The sequence below is a fragment of the Megascapheus bottae genome, chromosome 11 (genome assembly GCF_031878675.1).
Source record: "Megascapheus bottae isolate mThoBot1 chromosome 11, mThoBot2.hap1, whole genome shotgun sequence".
Classification (NCBI taxonomy): Eukaryota; Metazoa; Chordata; class Mammalia; order Rodentia; family Geomyidae; genus Megascapheus; species Megascapheus bottae.
Genome location: NC_143519.1, coordinates 38675729 through 38697685, shown reverse-complemented (window position 1 = coordinate 38697685; position 21957 = coordinate 38675729). Strand labels below are relative to the sequence as shown.

General features: G+C 39.7%; 1 protein-coding gene across 1 annotated transcript in view; it reads left to right on the top strand.

Annotated features, from left to right (window-relative positions):
• The window catches only part of Elf1 (E74 like ETS transcription factor 1), an 89023-nt gene that overhangs the window by 58727 nt on the left and 8339 nt on the right, over nucleotides 1-21957 (top strand). Inside the window, exons 3-6 of the mRNA XM_090342072.1 lie at nucleotides 12101-12278; nucleotides 16470-16577; nucleotides 17794-17955; nucleotides 21392-21475. Coding sequence (XP_090198198.1) covers nucleotides 12101-12278; nucleotides 16470-16577; nucleotides 17794-17955; nucleotides 21392-21475 — 532 coding nt within the window. The remainder of the gene's footprint in view (nucleotides 1-12100; nucleotides 12279-16469; nucleotides 16578-17793; nucleotides 17956-21391; nucleotides 21476-21957) is intronic.

Below are 21957 nucleotides of genomic sequence, written 5' to 3'. Positions count from 1 at the left end.
CATACATAGAAAAAGCTGGAAGTGGTGCTATGGCTCAAGTGGTATAGAGCTCTAGTCTTCAGAAAGTCCAAGGACAGTGCTCAGGCCCTGAGTTCAAGCTCCAGGAATGGCAAAAAAAAAAAAAAGAAAAGAAAAAAGAAAAAAATTAGCCGGGTGTGGTGACTCACGTCTGTTGTCCTAGCTACTTAGGAGGTTGAGATCTGAGGATCTTGGTTCAGAGCCATCCCCAGCACTAAAGACCTTAAGACTCTTATCACTAATTAACCACTAGAAAACTGGAAGTGGTGGCTCAGGGACAGCACCCAGGCCCAGAGTCCAAGCCCCACGACTGACCAAAAAAAAAAAAAAAAAAAAATCATGGCTGGGCCTTGTGGTAGAGTGCTTGCCTAACATCCATGAAGACCTGGGTTCCATTTCTCAGTACCACATACATAGAAAAAGCTGGAAGTGGTGCTGTGGCTCAAGTGATAAAACTCTAGGCTTGAGAAAGCCCTAGGACAGTGCGCAGACCCTGAGTTCATGCCCCACGACTGGCAAAAACAAGTGTTTTTTTTTTCTTCTTCTTCCCCTTTTATTCTCTACATACAGGTAGGTCACTGTGGTCAATTTTAGAACATTTTATCAGAAGAATTCTCCATATACTATTTCTTCTCCCTTTTTGCAGACCTTGTGAAAAGGTCCCGATTTGCCATCTCTGGGAATTTGTCTGTTCTGTGCTTTTTATATAAATGGAATCATATAATCTTATCATGACTAGCTTCTTCCCTTTTAGTGTAATATTTTCAAGGTTTACCTATGTTATACTGTGTGCCAGTATTTTGGTTGCTTTAATTGCTGAATTACATTCCACATTCCATGGAAGGTTGAAAAGTATCCAATCAGTATTCTTTTTTAGAAAGAATACTGTATGTTTTTAGAGGGAGCATATTAGGGTTTGAACCCAAGTTCTCAGTTTCCCTACCACTTGAGCCATGACCTCAGTCATATAGAGTCTATAGTTAACTTGGCTCAGGTTGGCCTCAGAGCCCAATCCTTCTACCTTTACCTCTGAGTAGCTGGAATTACAAGGATATACCACTAAACCCAGCAGATTATTATTTTTTAATATGAGATTTGAATTTCTTTTGGGGGGGGGGGATCATGGGGCTTGAACTCTGGCCTGGGCACTATCCCTGGGCAAAGATTAAAGACTAAAGAAGACCAATACTCCTGAAAGAAGCTGCAATAAGATTATCAATAAGATAGATTATCAATCCAGGGGGATTTACAATATCTTATCAATCCAGGGGAATTTACAATAGCAATTGAAACGTTATCTTGACAGAGCCTGGAGAAAAGACCATTTACTTAGATCTTTGAATTGTTGGGGGTTGCTGTGTAATAGAAAAAACCAGGGTTCTTCAGAAGCACCCAACAGAGGTAAAACAAATTTTCACTTATACCTTTAAATATAGTCTTTTTTTTTTTTGTGGCGGGTGCTGGGGCTTGAACTCACGGCCTAAGTGCTGTCCTTGAGCTTTTTCAAGGCTAGAGCTCTACAACTTGAGCCACAGCACCATTTCTGGCTTTTTCTATGTAGGTGGTACCGAGGAATCAAACCCAGGTCTTCATGCATACTAGACAAACACTGTACCACTAGGCCAGACTCCCTGCCCCTTAAATATAGTCTTATCGAGAATAACAATCTATAATTAAAAAAAACAACTGAGCTTTAAGTCAGAGGAAATTTTCATTATGACTGAGATTTATGTATAGGAGCTGGTGTTTATAGTCTGGTAGTAGTGAAGCTTATCAACTCTGGAGTCAGATCTCCTGGGTTGGGATCTCAGTTCTCATCAGTTGAGTAGTTAAGTGCTAATGGTGTGACTTAGCATACAGGGATTTGATGGGGTAAGCTTTATGAAGTTCCTAATGTGGAAGAAACATTCATCTTTTTCATGCATTAGGACTGCTGTGCGTTCTGTTTTACACTTATTCTATTGAGATCCCGAAGACAGGGACTTGTGAACAGTTCCTTAGTTTTCTTTTTTTTTTTTGCCAGTCCTCGGCTTGAGCTCAGGATCTGAGCACTGTCCTTGGACTTTCTCAAGGGTAGAGCTCTACCACTTGAGCCTCAGCATCACTTCTGGTTTTTTTCTATGTATGTGGTACCAAGGAATTGAACCCGGGTCTTTGCGCATGCTAGGCAAGCACTCTACCACTAGGCCAAACTCCCGGCCCCAAAATTAACACAGAAGTTTTTTTTTTTTTTACCAGTCCTGGGCTTGAGCTCAGGGCCTGAGCACTGTCCTTGGACTTTCTCAAGGCTAGAGCTCTACCACTTGAGCCTCAGCACCACTTCCAGCTCTTTTCTATGTATGTGGTACCGAGGAATTGAACCTGGGTCTTCAAGCATGCAAGGCAAGCACTCTACCACTAGGCCAAACTCCTGGCCTTCTTTGGGTTTTTTTGTGAGGTGTAAATGTGTCTTAAAGTCTCAATATGTTACTGGCCCGGAATTCCTTTTGTAGGCAAAGCTGGCCTCCTGCTTGACCCTCTTGTGTCTGGCTATTACATAATGTACACCAACATAGATAGCTTAGAGAACACTTTTTACACAACACTAGTAATTTTCTTTTTAGTCTTTGATTACATTAATCACCAAAGAGACTTTATTTATTTTCCCTTCATATTAGGGCATATGATGGGATAGTAACATGATACTTATAACAATACATAACCCAAAAAATGTAGTAAGGAGACTAATAAACATATGCATTTCTAATAGAGATATGCATTTACTTTTTGAAGGGTCCTGGGCTCTATCCTTGAGCTGCTTTGGCTCAAGGCTGGCACTTGAGCCACATCACCACTTCTGGCTTTTTCAGAGTAGTTTATTGGAAAATCTCACTGGCTTTCCTGCCCTGTCTTGCTTCAAACTATGGTCCTCAGATCTCAGCCTCCTGGGCAGGTAACATTACAGGCGTGAGCCATGAGTGCCCAGCTGAATTTATGTTTTTAAGCCCAGTATTATTCTCTATCCCAAAATACTTTTCTGCTTTAGTCTTTTTGTTTGTTTGTTTGTTTGTTTTTAATCCGTGTCACGGGGCTTGAACTCTGGGCCTGGGTATTGTCCCTGAGCTCTTCAGCTCAAGGCTACTACTCTACCCCTAGAGCCACATCGCCACTTCCTGTTTTCTAGTGGTTAATTGAAGGTAAGAGTCTCAAAGACTTTAGTGCCTGGGCTGGCTTTGAACCACGATCCTCAGATCTCAGTCTCCTGAGTAGCTAGGATTACAAGCATGAGCCACTGCGCCCAGCCTTGCTTGGCTCTTTAACTCATGGCTGAGGCGTTGACACTTGAGCCACACCTCCACTTTCACCTTTTTGTTGGAGATGCATATCTCACAGGTCTAGGCTGGCTTTGAACCTCAGTCCTTTTATCTCAGCCTCCTGAGTAGCTAGGATTATAGGTGTGAGCCACCTGTGCCTGGCCATTGGGATATTTTTAAAGATTGTTTTTCAACCACTTTTTGTTTCAGGAAAATTTCTATTTCACATTAAGCGGTTGTAAAGAAGACTTTGGCAGGATGCTTCACAATTGCTACATAACAGATTGAAAGCTACCTGGTAGAGAAACTTGGGAAACCAAGTCCTTTTTCATATCCAAAAACCTGTTGGACAGACTTATATTCAGATTGGAATAATGACCCTATAGTTTTTTTAAATACCCACTTTGTACCTTGGATTGGGTTGTATTAAGGGAAGGGAGGGTATTTTAGTTAGGGGAGGTAACAAATTGTACTGTTTACCTTGGTCAAGTTCCTTTCCTTTTAACTCGATGATATTGCTGCATATATGTGAACAACAAATGGGAACAGTGTTGAAATTTGTGGAACTGTGGTCTCCTGATATCTGCTAAAAACCTTCTTTAATTTTCATTATTGCTGCTAAAATGCTGAAAAATTGCTTCCAACATGCATCTTAACTGTATACCGATAATTAATAGAAAATGGAAATCGAAATAGTTTTTTGTTTGTTTTTTTTTAGAATTGTTAAGTTCCAAGGTTAAATAAATCCAGTGCCTGGACATTGTCCCCAGGCTTTTGTTCTTAAGCTTTTTGCTCTAGATTATTGCTCTACTACTCGAGCCACAGCTCTACTTCTAGCTTTTTTTTTTTTTAAGTAGTTAATTGGATATAATAGTCTCATGGACCTACCTGCCTAGCCTAACTTTGAACCACAATCTTCAGATTTCAGCTTCCTGAGTAGGTAGGATTACAAGCTTGAGCCACGAACACACAGTCTATTAAGACCTCTAATATGGTTATATGGTTATAAAATAGATGAAAGTCAGGGTTTTTTTTTTTTTTTCTGCCAGTCCTAGGCTTGAGCTCAGGGTCTGACCACTGTCCTTGGACTTTCTCAAGGCCTAGAGCTCTACCACTTGAGCCTCAGCACCATTTTTGGCTTTTTTCTATGTATGTGGTACCGAGGCATTGAACCCAGTTCTTTGTGCATGCTAGGCAAGCATTCTACCACTAGGCCAAACTCCCGGCCCATAATTAGTTGCTAGAAATTTATGCTTTGAAATCTATAAGTTTAATTCCAGGAAATCTTCCTTCTCTAGTCCCCATAGTTTGTAGTTTATTTTGGCTCTATCTGCAAAACAAAGTGAAAAAGTCGATGCCAAATAGCTAAGGATCTCATAATATATCTATTAACTTGTAAGTATTCCAAATTCTTGCATGAATAACTAAGAGCTAATTTTGAGTTTTGAATATTATTAGTGCAGTTTTGAGTAGTATTCTTGAAAATTTTTATTACTATAAATGTGATATACAGAGGGGCAGTTATATAAGTTAGGATATGAGTACAGTTTGTAAGGAAAATGGAGGAGAATGGAAAAGGAATAGGTTGGAGTCAGTCCTCAGAGGACTGCTTATTGAGAAACAGCGAGGGGCACATACCTTCCCTGTGGATTGGAGGTTGTGTTAGGGACTAGGTTGGGGATAGGTTTATATAGGGCTTAACAGGGGAGCAAGTTTAAAAGATGGGTGGTAGTCTCTTGGAGGCCCTGGGCAACATTCTTGACCTGGTCCACAGTAGAATGCTCCACCTTGGGAGTGGGGGCTATTATCCCCTGGGGACCAAGGTTAGACTAAATAACTTGCCTGCTGACAAGCACATGAGCAATCACCTGGTACTGTGCTTGACCTTGGGGAATAAGACAGAACTCAATCCTTCACAGTTCTTTTGGGACAGTATCACCTTTTCATTCACTCCCTGTTTTGTTTTGTTTTTTAATCACTTGGGGGCCTTGAACTAAAGGCTCTGGAAACTATCTCCGAGCTCTTGGCTCAGAGCTAGCTTTCTACCACTTTGAGCCACAGCTCCACCCCCAGTTGACACAATATGGGGGGTGGGGAACCTCAACTAGATAAGATTTGATAGTCTTCAGCAAAGAAACTTGAATAAAATCTAGGTTCTATTTAAAAGGGAGTAAGATTTTTTTTTTTAAAGTTTATTGTTGGGATAAGGTATAGAGGGGTTATATTCGTCAGGTAATAGGTACATTACACACATTGATACTCTTCATGTTTTTGTAGGAGTAAGATTTTATATATCTATAGCTATAAAATCCTGCTCCTTTTAAAATATGCATAGAATTAAAAATATGTGTGTGTGTATATATATATATATAAATAATATGAGTCCTAGTATTCTTCTAAATCTTAAGAGGTCAGGAATATTGGAGAGGTAGATCATTGGTTTAAAAAAAAAAAAAAGACCATTTGCCTAGGATGTGTGAGGGCCTGAGCTTTTTAATCCCCAGTACCAAGTGGGGAAAAACGTCCCAGACTAAAATTTCTCTATTTACAGTGTATCGTTACGGTGTTTAAATTCCTCATGATTCATCCTTTAGTCAGTTGCCAGTCAGTAGTTTAAAAGGCAATTTATCTTGAGTCCAGACCAGCAACTATTACTAGACTATGTATTATCTTACCATTTATGGTAATACTTAATCACTGACAGTGTTTCTTGTCACCTGTGAGGAATTGTTAGATTTTTGTGTATGCAGTTTCAAGCTTCTTACCTGTAAGTTAGTCTTTTTTTTTTTTTTTTTTAAGATGTGGATTTATAGCACCTTGGAGAAATAAGAGGTGAAAACTTTAAATGTACACACACATTTTAATAGACCAAATGTGGCCAGTGCTTTTCATGAAATCAGCAAGTACCTCAGGAGAAGACTGTGTGACCAAATATACCTAATGGATTGAGAAGAATTGACAATGCCAGGAAAGTTTACTCATAGAGTCAGAGGCTTTAATAAAGTCCTGGAACAGATAACGTTAGAAAACATACCTCCTTCTGTAAACACAGCTGCTTGCCTACTTCATTTCTAGATAGAGCCATGTAGTCAAACCACCAAAGCTGAGAGTTCTTAGTGTGTGCTACCATTCCCAGCTTGATTTTGAGATAAGGCTCCTTGACTTTTGTTGGGGTAGCCTTGAACCTTGTCTTTCTGCCTCTGACTCCTGAGTGTTGGATTACATACACTGTCATACTCGGCTGGAATTTTTCTTCATAGGTGGTTTAAAAAATTATTAAATTGTTTGACTCGAAGTAGAATATATTTGAGCATAGACAGTATCTGCTAGAGATCAGAGGAACTGGAAACAGTGGTTGGTTGCCTCTGAGATGGCATTAGAGTAGAGGTGGCACATCTGCTGTGGTGCTATTTGATAAGGTGTTTCTGAGACCTCAGTTCTGGGAAAACTTCAAGTTAAAGTTCAGTAGTATAGACCAGGGAAGAAAGTAACAACTATATATAGTTATTGGAAATGTAAAAGCTATATAGATTCAGAAAAAAAAATGTGGAGGCATCCTTTGTAATATTTACACTCTTACAAGTCTCTGCCTGGCAGGGTTTGGATATGGAGGATTCCTTTGGCTGTAGTGTGAAAATGAGCCTGTAAATTCCATTGGCATGCTTCTATCTCAAACTTTGTAGATGACCCACCAAGATTGGATAGGGTTATAACAATATAAAAGGAGACCATGTGATCTCTGGGCTTTCCTAGTTAGACAAGCAAGAGCTTAAGGGGGCTCCTAGGAGAAGGATGTCTGTTAGGCTGAGTTATATGTATAATAATTACTTCTCTAGAAAGGAAAAGGTAACTCCTAAGCACTCTGGATCCTTTGTATTCTCCCCTTTCCCCCTCTTCTCCTCCTCCTTTCCTCCTATTCCTTTCTCCTTTCCTCTTCTTCTCTCTTCCCTCTTCCCTACCCTCTCCCTCTTTTTCCTTCTTCCTCTCCCTTCCCTCCTTTCTCCTCTCTTAATAGTGAGTATTGTCTCACAGCCTAATTATTGATGTCTTAGTTTCTGTTTTAGAATTAATATTTCAGTTTCAAAGGCAGTTACTTCTTGCTAACTTCCTCTTTCCAGAAACAGGAAGAAAACACTTGGAAAAAAATAACCATCCCAATATGCTTTAGGGCTATTGTCTATAATTTTAGAGTCTAGCATTCTTTTTTTGTGTGTGTCTCTTATGGAATAATTTATTCAGCTGAGGATAATCAGTTTGGAAGATAAAACTATTTACACATCACATTGTATAGTAGCTATAAAAGGAAAATATATTTACACAGTGGTCATTGTGAATTAAATTGTTAAATTTATATCAATAATAGTGGAAAAATTTGAGATCACTTTTATCCTGATCTGACAAATACCAAGCATGATAAAAATCAATGATGTAATTGTCCTCAAACAATGTTTTCTGTTTGTCTTTTTTTGTTTTTGTTTGTTTGCTTAATTATTTTATTTTTTCCATATATTTTTTATTGTAATTAATAGAAGGGTGGGTTACATTATATTCATCAGATAGAGGGTGCATTACTTCACATCTGTTTGTTTTTGTGTCACTACTAGGCTTGAACTCAGGGCCTGGGCACTGTACCTGAGTGTTGTTGCTCAAGGCTGTCACTTTAGCATTTGAGCCATAATTCCACTTTCAGCATTTTGATGGTTAACTGGAGCTAAAACTTTCCTGCCCAGACTGATACACAAGAGACTGAAATCTAAGGACAATATGAAACCAGACTGGACTAATTCATGAGACTTTTATCCCTATGTAAACAAGAAAAATCTGGAACTGCAGGTGTGGCTTAGATGAGAGCACAAAAGCTAGAGTTCAAACACATGTACTGGGATTTTCTGATCTTTTTGGGTATTCATTGTTTCTCAAAAGAACTTACAATTACATACAAACATTAGACATTAACTCTGTTGCAGAGTTAGACAAGAATAAGATTACCATTTGTTTTACCAAGCAGATCACATATAAGGAATCAGGGCTGTTCGGTCTATTCCTGGAAACAGATTTCTCCTTAACATCGGGTTGAATAGCTTCGCTTTCTTACAGTTTTTATTATTTATTTTGCAGTACTGGGGTGTGAACTCAGAGCTACCTTTACCTGGGCTCACGGGAGCCTTGGCTGATGCTCCAACACTGGAATCAGTGTCTTTGTGCTTGTAATGAGGCTTCAACTCAAGACTTCCAGCTTTTCTTCTTTTGCTTGAACAGACCTCCCCCTGAGCCACACCTCTAGTTCCTGCTTTTTGCTAGTTAATGAGTTAATAATGGTGTGAGTACCCAGCCAGAGCCATGTATTTTGGTGATTCTTTCCAAGATGGAATCTCAAGGACTTTTTGGCCCTGGCTGGCTTCAAACCATGGTCCTCAGGAACTCAGCCTCCTGAGTAGCTAGGATTCCAAGTGTGCCTGGCACTAATGTCCCTTAAAAACAAAAACAAAAATCAGGTACTAAGGAAGCTGACATCTGAGGATCGACGTTCAAAGCCAGCATGGACAGAAAAGTCTGTGACTTTTTTTGTTTTGTTTTTGCTTTTTTGTTTGTTTGTTGGTTGCCAGTCCTGGGCTGAAGCTCAGGGCCTGAGCACTGTCCTTGGACTTTCTCAAGGCTAGAGTTCTACCACTCGAGCCTCAGCACCATTTCCAGCTTTTTTCTATGTATTTGGTACCAAGGAATTGAACCCGGGTCTTCGTGCATGCTAGGCAAGCACTCTACCACTAGGCCAAACTCCCAGCCTAAGTCTGTGACTCTTACCTCCAATAATCCATTCAGAAAAGGCTAGAAGTGGCCCTGTGACTGGCAAAAAAGCTTAAGTACAGTGCCCACACACAATGCAAATTAAATACTATATCACTTACTGTGTTAACAATAAGCAGTATATTGTGCCAAGCATACAATATCTATAATGTTTCAGATACTAATAGTCCAAATAAATTTTTAAAACAAATCCAATTTAATTTATTGACATTTTAGGGCTGGAGAGTCCAGCATTCTTGAAAACTAACAATCTGTTTAGCACTTTAGAAATGTATTAAATTTTGGTAATTGAATTCTTATGCTACAGTAATGCAGTGCATTATACTATTAATACTGCAGATACATTATTAATGCAGATACATTAATATATTGATTTTTAAAGATTGAGACTGCTTAGTAGATAATGAAACCATAAGTTACATTTTAGAGCATAGCAGATTTAAGGAAAAAAAATTTGCTGATGTTATTATCTATGAGCAATAACATTTCCTTATGTTTAAGAAGATGTACTTTGTAGCAGGGCGCTGGTGGCTCACACCTGTAATCCTTGTTACTTAGGAGGCTAAGATCTGAGGATCGCAGTTCAAAGCCAGCCTGATCACCTAAAGTCCATGAGACTCTTATCTCCAGTTAACCACCAGAAAACCAGAAGTGGCGCTGGGGCTCAAGTGGTAGAGTGCAAGCATTGAGCTGAAGAGCTTAGGGACAGTGCCCAGGCCCAGAGTTCAAGACCCATGATTGACCCCCCTCCCCCCAAAAAAGGATATACTTTGTGGAGAAATTATTTATCCCACAGAAGGTATCTCTCACAAAATATTTACAAAAAGAAAAGATAGTAATTGTTTTTGTGTTAATCATGTGTTAATCCTCAGACCTCAGGCTGAGTAGTAGGCATTAGGTGAGTACAGGCATTAGCTACTGTGCCCAGCTTAACTTTTTTTTTTTTTTTTTTGGCCAGTCTTGGGGCTTGAATTCAGGGCCTGAGCACCATCCTTGGGTTTTCTAAAGGCTAGCGTTCTACCCCTTGAGCCACAGCACCACTTCTGGCTTTTTCTATGTATGTGGTACCGAGGAATCAAACCCAGGTCTTCATGCATGCTATACAAGCACTCTACCACTAGGCCAAACACCCAGCCCGAAAGTAGTTTTTTGTTTTTTGGCCAGTCCTGGGCTTGAGCTTAGGTCCTGAGCATTATTATCCTTGGACTTTCTCAAAGCTAGAGCTCTACCACTTGAGCCTCAGCACCACTTCCGGCTTTTTTCTATGTATGTGGTACTGAAGAATTGAACCCAGGTCTTTGTGCATGCTAGGCAAGCACTCTACCACTAGGCCAAACTCTCTGCCGAAAATAAATATTTTTTAAAAAGCTTGGCACCAGAGGCTTACGCCTGTAATCCTAGATATTCAGGAGGCTGAGAACCAAGGATCACAGTTCAAAGCAGACAGCAGGGAAGTCCAAGAGACTCTTTTTTTTTTTTTTTTTTCCTAAGTGGGTCATAGGGCTTGAACTTGGCCTGAGCATTGTCCCTGAGCATTTCAGCTCAAGCCTACTACTGACCTACCCTTGAGCCAAGCCCCACTTCCCACCCATTTTCTAGAGGTTAATTGGAGATAAGAGTCTCAGGTCCTTTTGTGCCTGGGCTGACTTTGAACTTTGATTCTCAGATCTCAGCCTCCTGAGTAGCTAGGATTACAGACATAAGCTACCATGCCTGGCTAGAGAAACTGTTATCTCCAGTTTCCCATCAGACACCTGAAAGTGGTGGTGTGAGTCAAGTGGTAGAGCACTAACCTTGAGCTGAAGAGCTCAGGACAGCATCCAGAGCCAGAGTTCAAGCCCCACTACCCACAAAAAAAAAAAGTGACAAGATAATATTTATTGAACTCAGTTTTTTTCCCAAGAGAAATTTTTATTGTATTTTTTTTTTTTTTTTTGGCCAGTCCTAGGCTTGAGCTCAGGGCCTGAGCACTGTCCTTGGACTTTCTCAAGGCTAGAGCTCTACCACTTGAGCCTCAGCACCACTTCCAGCTTTTTTCTATGTATGTGGTACCGAGGAATCGAACCCGGGTCTTCATGCATGCTAGGCAAGCACTTTAACCACTAGGCCAAACTCCCGGCCCTATGTATATTTTTGCTTGTATTTCACTTGTTTGTTTTTGTTTAAGTGTTCATGGTTTATTTCTAGTTTTCTATGTAACATTATTTAACAATGTGGATTATTCAATGAAAATTTACTCCAGATCCAAGATTGATAATGGAAATATATGTGGTATAGATTCCTAGTCCCTGAGGCTTAGAAGGATTGTCAGTATGTAAGTGGAGGATCTGGGTATGGAGGTGTACACCTGTAATCTAGTTATGTAGGAGACAGGCAAAGATACTGAGTTCTAGGCTAGATTAGGCTGCATGATGGATTCAAGACTAATTACAGGCTACAGTTAACCAGTCTCCTATAACTAAATGTGCTAAAGAGATACAAGTAACTGGTGATGTAAAAACTAAATTGATATAAAGTATAGCATAAGCCAGCCCAGTTGGCTCAGGCCTATAATCCTAGCTACTTAGGAGGTAAGCCAGCTCAGGCATGAAAGTGCATGAGGCTCTTATTTCCAGTTAACCACTAGGAAACCAGAAGTGGGGCTTTGGCTCAATGTGGTAGAGCACTAGCTCAGGAGATCAGATGATCAGATGTAATGTTGACCTAACAAGTGCCAAGTCTAGGTTCAGTCCACAGCACAAAAATGCAAACAAATGAAATGAGATGAGGTTTTTTTTTCTTTCTTTCTTTTTTTTTTGTGGGAGGGATTTGGTTGTGGGGCCTCAACTCTGGGCTTTGGTGCTATCCCTGAGCTCTTCAGTTCAAGCAGTTCAAGGCTAGTGCTCTATCACTTGAGCCATAGCACCACTTCCAGATGGGATTATTTCTAACAAAAGCAAAATGTTGATAACTATATTCCCCCCACTTCTCCCAACTTCTCCCAGCTTGGTGATCCAGCTATTTTTCCTGCTGTAATTGTGGAACACGTTCCTGGCGCTGATATTCTCAATAGTTATGCTGGTCTTGCATGTGTAGAAGAGCCTAATGACATGATTACGGAGAGCTCACTGGATGTTGCTGAAGAAGAAATCATTGATGATGATGACGACATCACCCTTACAGGTACATGAGTCCTCCTGTGAACTTACTAGAACACAGTTTTAGACAGTGCCCTAGTTCTGAGAATTTTGAGCATAGAAAGCCTCTTACTGAGCCGGTGGTGTCTCTCACCTATAATCCTAGGTATTCAGGAGGCTGAGATCTGAGGATCAAGATTCAAAATCAGCCTGGGCACCAAATGACCTGAGACTCTTTATCTCCAATTAACCTCTAGAAAACAGGGAAGTGGGGCTTGGCTTAAGAGTAGGGTGGTAGCCTTGAGGTGAGGAGCTCAGGGACAGGCCCCATGACCCCCTTTCCTCCCCCCACCCCTAAAGAAAAAGCCTCTTACTGATTTTTTTTGTTGTTGTTTCTTGACTTTATTACTTGCAAAAGTGAAGACTCTATGGGAAGAAGAAAAGTGTGTGTCTTGTTCTATATGTTTTTCCTTTCTCCTTTTTCCTAAATATATTGAGATGGAAGTGACCAAAAAAAAGGAGACAGTCAAATTACAAAATTCATCGAGTCTTGGGACTGAAAGCAAGGCCTAGTGGTAGAGTGCTTGCCTAGCACTCATGAAGACCTGGGTTTGATTCCTTGGTACTACATATATTGAAAAATCCAGAAGTGGTGCTGTGATTCAAATGGTAGAGCATTAGCCTTGAGGAATGCCCCAAAACAATGCTCATGCCCTGAGTCCAAGTCCCAGGACTGTCTCTCCTCCCCCCAAAAATTCAAGTCTTGACAAACTAAGTTTTGTTTTTTGTTTTTTGTTTTTTTTTTTTTGTCAGTAGTGGGGCTTGAACTCTGGGCCTGGCCACTGCCTCTGAGCTCATCTCAAGACTTGTGCTCTACCACTTGAGCCACTTCCGGTTTTCTGGTGGTTAATTGAAGAGAATAATCTCATGGACTTTAATGTTCTGGATGGCTTTGACCAGCAATTCTCAGATCTCAGCCTCCTGAGTAGCTAGGATTATAGGCGTGAGCCACTGGCGCCCCGTTTGACAAACTTAATTTTTTATATGCCTAGCTCTGTATTCCACAAAACAAAATGAGAAACTGTGTAGGGAAAGAAACAGAATGGCCTTTTCTTACTGCTCCTATAGGAAACAAAATAGAAGACCATGACCTAATGTGTGATAAGGCCCTGGGATGAATAGAGGATTTTTCTCCTGGTTCAGTCAGAACTAGGACAATTTCTCAGACTTGAAGAAAAGGTTACATAAATGTGAGGTGTAGGGTAAGGTTATTTATTTATTTATTTTGCTCTACCATCTGAGTCATAGCATGACTTCAGTCTTTACTCTATATGTGGTTCTGAGGAATCGAACCCAGGTCTTAGTGCATGCCAAACTACCACTAGGCCAAACTCCAAGACCGGTAATGTTATTTTTATCAGTTGTAAACGTCGATACATGCTCTGTAGTCTTGTATGTTTTCACTCGGGTATCTTTCCCATATGATCAGGAATATTTGAGAAAATTTATTTCTAAGAATATAGTAGCCAGATGCTGGTCCTTGAGCTGAAGAGCTCCGAGAAAGTGCCCAGGCTCAGAGTTAAAGCCCCATGACTGACAAAAAAGGAAAAGAATATAGTGAATTGTTATTAAAATAAAATTTACCAGAAAGAGACATAGTTAATATTGTTTTTTTTTTTTTGGTGGTATTGTGACTACTTAGATTCAGCTTTACCTTAGTGTCTTGTATAATGATTAGCATGTAGTATGAATTCAGTAAAAGTTTTCCCTTCCTTCCTTCCTTCCTTCCTTCCTTCCTTCCTTCCTTCCTTCCTTCCTTCCTTCCTTCCTTCCTTCCTTCCTTCCTTCCTTCCTTCCTTCCTTCCTTCCTTCTTTCTGCTCTTTCCCTCCCTCCCTCCCTCCCTCCCTCCCTCCCTCCCTCCCTCCCGCTTGTGTGCGCGCGCGCGCGCGCGCTGCGCGCGCGCGCGCTCTCTCTCTCTCTCTCTCTCTCTCTCTCTCTCTCTCTCTCTCTCTCTCTCTCTTTCTCTCTTTCTCTCTTTCTTTCTTGTTTTCTTGTTGTGGGCCTCATGCTCAGGGCCTGGGGTACTGTCTGTGTCAGTAAAAATTTCTTGTATTAAAAACTTAGCAAAGCTGAGTGCTGACAGCTCACGCCTCTAATTTTACCTATTTAAAGAGGAGAGATGAAGATCTCAGTTTGAATCCTGCCGAGGCAGGAAAGTTCATGTGTGTTAAGCACCAAAAAGCTGGAAATAGAACTGTGGCTCATGTGGTAGAACAGCAGCCTTGAGAAAGAAGTTTAGGGCCAGCACCCAGGCTCCGAGTTTAAGCCCTAGGATTGACACAAAACAAATAAAACCTTCCCCCCCTCCTCTTTTTCTGTGAGCTGTGGGGCTTGAATTCTGGCTCAGCGCTGTCCCTAAGCTTGTCAGCTCAAGGTTAGTGCTCTACCACTTGCACCATAGAGCCACTTCCAATTTTCTGATTGTTATTGGAGATAAGAGTCTCATAGACTTTTTGTGTCCCAGCTGCCTGGCTTTGAACCGCAATCCTCAGTTCTCAGCTATAAATTTGAATTCATAAATAAAAAGATTACTTTTTATTCAGGCACTGGTGGTTCATGCCTGTAATCCTAGCTATACAGAAGGCTCATATCTGGAACATTGCAATTGAAGACCGGCCCAGGAAGAAAAGACCTCAAGACTGTTTCCAAATAACCAGCAAAAAGCAGAGCTTGAAGTATGATTCAACTGGGAGAGTACCAACTGTGTGAACAAAGCTGAATGAGTTGAAGGCCTTAAGTTCAAAACTCTAGTACATTAGATTAAAAAAGCCACTTCTTGGCAGAATTGGAATTTGAATTCAAGGCCTAATGTATGTGAGACAAGTATGTTACCATTAGACCCCATTAGACCCACATTTCTAGCCCCCCAAATACTTCGTCCGTCCGTCCATCCATCTATCATCCATCCATCTATCCATCTATATCTATCTATCATCTATCTATCTATCTATCTATCTATCTATCTATCTATCTATCTATCTATGCCAGTTCTGGGTAAATACTGTATTTATATCTTTGTATTTCTAGGTAAATTTTATTTGGGTAAAGGATTGGACTGTTAAAAAGTTTTGAATATTTGTGATGTCACTCTAACCTGTGTGGAACATCTTCTATTGCAAATGCCCTGTTTATTTTGTGAATGAGTATTCCAGTCCTAGGGTACTGTCTGTGAGCTTTGGTACTCAAGGCTGGTGCTGTGTCACTTGAGCCACAGCATCACTTCTAGCTTTTGGGTTATTTGGAGGTAAGAGTCTCACAAACTTTCCTGCCCTGGCTGGCTGTGAACCACAATCTTTAGATCTCAGCCTCACGAGCAACTATGATTACAGGCGTGAGCCACCAGTGCCAGGCTTTCAGTACTGTTTTATATGTTCATAAATTATACATATTATAATTTGTGTGCCTATAAATTGAAGAATATCTGAGAGGACTCAGATATTTATCTGTCTGGGCTCAGCTTTCTGAGTAGCTTGGATTACAGGTGTAAGCCACTAGCACCTGGCTATACAAATTATTTTTTAAATAAAAATAGGCAGTTACGGGGCCGGGAGTTTGGCCTAGTGGTTAAAGTGCTTGCCTAGCATGCATGAAGACCCGGGTTTGATTCCTCGGTACCACATACATAGAAAAAAGCCAGAAGTGGTGCTGAGGCTCAAGTGGTAGAGCTCTAGCCTTGAGAAAGTCCAAGGACAGTGCTCAGGCCCTGAGCTCAAGCCCAGGACTGGCAAAAAAAAAAAAATAGGCAGTTACTTAATGGTCATGTCCAATTTTTGTTGTTGTTTTTTTTTTTCTCGGTCATGGAACTTAAACTGTGGGCTTGGGCCCTGTCCCTGAGCTCTTCAGCTCAAGGCTAGTGCTCTACCATGTGAACCACAGCACCACTTCTGGTTTTCTGGTGATTATTTGGAGATAAGAGTCTTATGGACTTTGGTGCCTGGGATGACTTTGAACTGTGTTCCTCAGATCTCAGCCTCCTGAATAGCTCGGATTACAGACTTGAGCCGCCAGTACCTTGCGTTCACTACTGTTTTATATGTTCATAAAATACATCATATAATTTGTGTGTATATAAACTTAGAGTATGAAGTGGTTTATGTGGGTTCAACTACCAGTATATGAATTGCAGAGCAGCATATATGTTGTAGCTAATTGTAGTTTTTCTTTGTATATGTTTAGTTGAAGCTTCCTGTCCTAACGAGGAGGATGAAACTATTGAAACTATTGAGGCTGCTGAGGCCCTCCTCAACATGGATTCTCCTGGCCCTATGCTGGATGAAAAACGAAGTGAGTGAATGAAATCGCTCAGAGTGTGTACTTTGTGAAGTTATTCTTGCCATGTCTCTCTCCATTAAATAGTAAATATCAAAAAATCAAAGACTGTCTTTATATTTTTTTAGTTTCTAAGTACATTTTATAGGAATAGTATTAGTTGAGTCACCTTTTGCTAAAATCTTCAAAGAAAACTTTTTTTGTGTCTGTCTTCTGGTACTGGGTCTTGAACTGTGAACCTCCCACTCTTGCTTATGTTTTTTCACTCAAGGCTCGTGTTTTCCTACTTGAGCAACATCTTCATTTCTGGCTTTTGCTGGCTAACTGGAGAAAAAAGTCTTTGGGTTTGTCTGCCAGGCTGGATTCAGACAATGCTCCTCAGATCTCAGTTTGCTTTTGTGTGTGTGTGTTGCGGGGGGGGGGTGGGGGGGGGCATGGGGCTTGAACTTAGCCTAGGCACTGTCCGAGAGCTCTTCAGCTCAAGGCTACCGCCTTACCTTTGAGCCAAGCCCCATTTCCCGTTTTCTAGAGGTTAACTGGATATGAGTCTTTGGTCTTTTTGTGCCTGGGCTGGCTCTGAACCTTGATCTCAGCCTTCTGAGTAGCTAGGATTACAGGGGTGAGCCACCACGCCTGGCTAGATCTCAGTTTCTTAGTAGCTAGAATTATATGCTTGAGCCAAAAGTGCTTAGCAATAAGAAGACTCTGTATTTTGTAATTATCACATGTTACACTGACAAATTTGTCCTTTCTTAACTCCATTGGTGAAAATATTAAGGTATTTGAAGCCAAGATACTATAATTTAGCCATTTCTATAGATAATCATAATTGAACAGACAAAAATCTACTGAAGTTTTTATTTAAAAGTTAAAAAATTGTTATTATAAAGATGATCTATAGAGGTGTTAAAGTTTTTTATTTTTGCCAGTGCAGGGGGCCTGAACTCAGGGCCTGAGCACTATCCTTGGTTTTTCTCAAAGTTTGAGCTCTACCACTTGAGGCACAGAACCACTTTTGGCTTTTTTCCCCCTCCATGTATATGGTACCAAGGAATTGGACCTCAGTCTTTGTGCATGCTTGGCAATCCCTCTACCAGTAGCCCACACTCCTGGCCTGATATAGAGTTCTTGATACAGGACAGAGCAAACAAAAAGAGAATAGATAACTAAGTATATCTTCATAGAATCAAAAAACTTGATTTATAATATACTGTTGATTTTTTTCCATTAGATAACATATTTAGTCCTTCTGAAGATGACATTGTTGCCCCAATCACCCATGTATCCGTCACATTAGATGGGATTCCTGAAGTGATGGAAACGCAACAGGTACAGGATACATATGCAGACTCACCAGGAGCTTCATCCCCAGAACAGCCTAAAAGAAAGAAAGGTGGGTAGTTACTTTGTTTAGGTGAAACAATTAACCCTTGATGTGGAATTCAATTATTATTATTTTTTGGCCAGTCCTGGGGTTTGAACTCAGAGCCTAGGCACTTTTACACTTTACTCTAGGCTACTGCTCTACCACTTGAGCCACATTGCCACTTCTGGCTTTTTTTGTGTATGTGATACCAAGAAACCAAACGCAGGGATTTGTGCATGCTAGGCAAGCATTCTTCCACTAGGCCACACTTCTGGCCCCCTGGGTCAGATTCCATATATTTTTACTCAAGCCTCTGTCCACATCAATTAAAACATGTAAGAAAAAAATTGAGGACATAAAAAATGAAAACATTATTTCATAGTACAACTATTAATATATAATCTTACACATTTAAAGTATTTGTGGGCTGTCTTTGAAGAAAAGATATATGTCAGAACCAGGTGCTCGTGGCTCATGCCTGTAATCTTATTTACTCAGTAGTCTGAAATCTGAGGATGGATGTTCAAAGCCAGCGTGGGCAGAAAAGTCCATGAGACTATTATCTCCAATAAACTACTCAGAAAAAGCCCCAGGTGGCCTTATCCTTGAGCACAAAGTGGCTCAGTCAGGAATAATACCCAGGCACTGAGTTCAAGTCCCAGGACGGGAAAAAAATAAAAATAAGAAAAGATATATGTCAGCTTTTGAAGTCTTCAAAGTTTTATCTATATCCTTTCAAATATAGCTTTGAAGATAAAAGCTGGTCAGTTTCTTTTCAAGGGATATAATTTAAAAGCTGTTGTATACTAGTAATTCCTCAGATAAGATTTCACATAGATTACATCAGAATTGAAAACCAGCAAGTATTAAGAATTCATTGTATACACTGCACAAGTAAGAAAAGTAAAGGAAAGAGGGTGAGAATGTTGAAAGGGATGACACTGATCAGGGTGTATTGCATTCATAAACTGCTTTGTTTAGTGGCAGTGCCTTTGTACAACTATTTAATATAATAAAAATAATTATTTGGAAATAGTTTCAGTTTATTAACTACAATAATGTATACTGAGTAACCAGCCATTCTGCTACTAAGTATTGAAATAAAAAAGAAATTAAGCTTTATATTCATAGACAAAACTATGCATGAAGGTTTTTAGAAGCCCTATTTGTAAATGTCTAAAATTAGAAACAGCCTAAATATATTTCAGCTTTTAAGAAAATGAATTAGTATATCAGTATATATAAAATTGAGTAATAAAATAGAAGTGTTGATACATTCAGTGAAAATGAATGAATCTCAATCTAAATGATAAAAGAAATATGTTTTTATACAACCTTAGACACTGACTATGACAATAGATGAGTACTTGCTTGTGAGTAGTTGGAGAAGGTAGTAACTAAAATCCTCTCAGACAACATGCTTGTTTTAGAAATAATAGGCTGGCAAACTGGTGCTAGGCAAGTGGCAAAAGAAAGTCTCAAGTAAGGCTTTAGAACAGTTCAGCAACTCAAATGAAGGCTGTCTTGATGGACTTAGTGACTGGTGATGTATCACTATTAAATTTGTTTGCTAAAAAAAATACAGAAAATGAGATTAGGATTATGTATAGACAAAAAAATCACCATTTCACCAAAGCTTTGCCTCATACATTCTCTAAATCTCTGGAGTTTGGGCAAGTTTCTAATATCTGCAAATTAAATGTATGAAGAAATGTATTTAATAGGAAAGTGGAAAGTAGAGTACAAGCTTTGAGTGAGAAAGCCAAGCAAGAATTGAAGGCCCTAAGTTCAAATCCTACTTTTGATACTAACTCTTACACATGTAAGACAAGCCTAAGTAAAACACTTTAAAGATGAATATCTTTGAGCTGGGTACTGGTGGCACATTCCTATACTCCTAGTTTCTAAGAAGACTGAGATCTGAGGATTGTGGTTTGAAGACTAGGAATGATCTCTATTTAGCCACCAAAAAGTTGGAAGCAGCAAAGTGCTTGCCTAGCAAATGTAGTGTTCTGGGTTTGACCCCCCAGTAACAAAAATAAGAAACAAAACTAGTCACAGTTGAAAAACAAACAAAATGCTAGAAGTCAAAGTAAAGTTATGACAAGTAGTAGAGCACCAGCCTTGAGCCAAAAACCTTTGTCAGCACCCAAGCCCTGAGTTCTGTCCTCAGTACTGGCACAAAAGCAAAAAGCTAAAAGCCTCCTTGTTAAGTGTTCAAGAGTTCATATATGTTATAATCAGACAAACCAATATGGCTAACTTTTTTTCCAGTATGGCTAATTTTTTTTAATTTAATTTTTTTGTCAGGGTGATGTACAGAGGGATTACAGTTACATAATAAAACTAATCTTTAAGTTTTAACCATGTCAATAATAGTCTCCTTAATTTTAAGAAATTGCTGTTATCTTTTCTCAAAGATGAGACTTGGGAGTTTGGCCTAATGGTAGATTGCTTGCCTAGCATGCATGAAGACCCAGGTTTGATTTCTTGGCACCACATACATAGTAAAATGTCAGAAGTGGTGCTGAGGATCAAAGTGGTAGAGCTCAAGCCTTGAAAAAGTCCACGGACAGTGCTCAGGCTCTGAGCTCAAGCCTGGGACTGGCCAAAAAAAAAAAAAAAAAAGAGACTATTTGAAATTTAAGTTCATTTTAAAATATGAACTTAAAATCATTTCTTAGCATTTGTGATTTGAATTACTTAATGTTCATTTCTTTGTGTTGTGGAACACAAGGGTTTGACCAAAGAACCTTGGTATGCTTGTTAGGCATGTACTCTTTTGATTGAGCTATATATAACGAAAGACCAGTTAATTTTCAGGGTTTTTTTTTTTTTTTTTTTTTTTTTTTTTTTTTTGTGGGTCATGGGGCTTGAACTCAACCTGGGCACTGTCCTTGAGCTCTTCAGTGCAAGGCTATCGCCCTACACTTAAACCAAACCAAGCCCCATTTCCCGTTTTCTAGAGGTTAACTGGAGATAAGAGTCTCAGGTCCTTTTGTGCCCAGGCTGGCTCTGAACCTTGATCCTCAGATCTTGGCCTCCTGAGTAGCTAGGATTACAGGTATGAGCCATGGCACCAGGCCTTTTTTTTTGGGGGGGGGGGTGGCGGCAAGTCCTGGGGCTTGAACTCAGGGCCTGGACACTATCCCTTGAACTTTCTCAAGGCTCATTCTCTAACACTTGAGCCACAGCACCATTTCTGGCTTTTTCTGTGTACATTGTACCAAGGAATTAAACCCAGGGCTTTGTACATGCTAGGCAAGCATTCAAGGCCATGTTCCTGGCCCCTGATTTTCAATTTTTACTGATGTAATTTACTGATGGCATTTTGAGAAAGTGGCTTGTATGACTTGCATGTAAAGCACTTGGCACTTGATATTTTGGATAAGGGACAATATAAATTGTTCATTCTCTTTTAATTTTGATGACAAATACTTAGGCAGATCTATTTTAATTACAGGGAGAAAAACTAAACCACCACGACCAGATTCTCCAGCTACTACTCCAAATATATCTGTGAAAAAGAAAAACAAAGATGGTAAGGGTAAGTGTTACTATAATTTACCTGTAATAGAGTCCAAATAATATTCAGATTGCTTTATAGTGTCTTCGTATTACTGGCGGACATCAAATTTTCTTGATGTATTGAAATAGAACTTAGAATTGCCATATAAAATAGCAGTTTCTTTAAAGAGATTGGTAATAAAGTAGCTGAAGAAATCCATTTGAGATATTTTTTTACTTCTATTCTTCTGGTCATGAATTGTGTTCTTCAAGAGTCAACAATTTGACTTTCAGTTCGTAAGTTTTTATAAGCAAAGGTTTTTAAAGAGGAAGGAAAAGGAAAACAAAGGTCTTAGAGGTGCTATGGGTCAATAGTCTCAGGGACAGTGCCCAAGGCCCTGAGTTCAAGCCCCATGACCAGCAAAATCCAAACAGACAAAAAACTCAAACTGCTTTTTCTTGATGTCATCACTTATCTACTTGACATGTTTATCTCTATTCATACACATGAGACTAATAAAA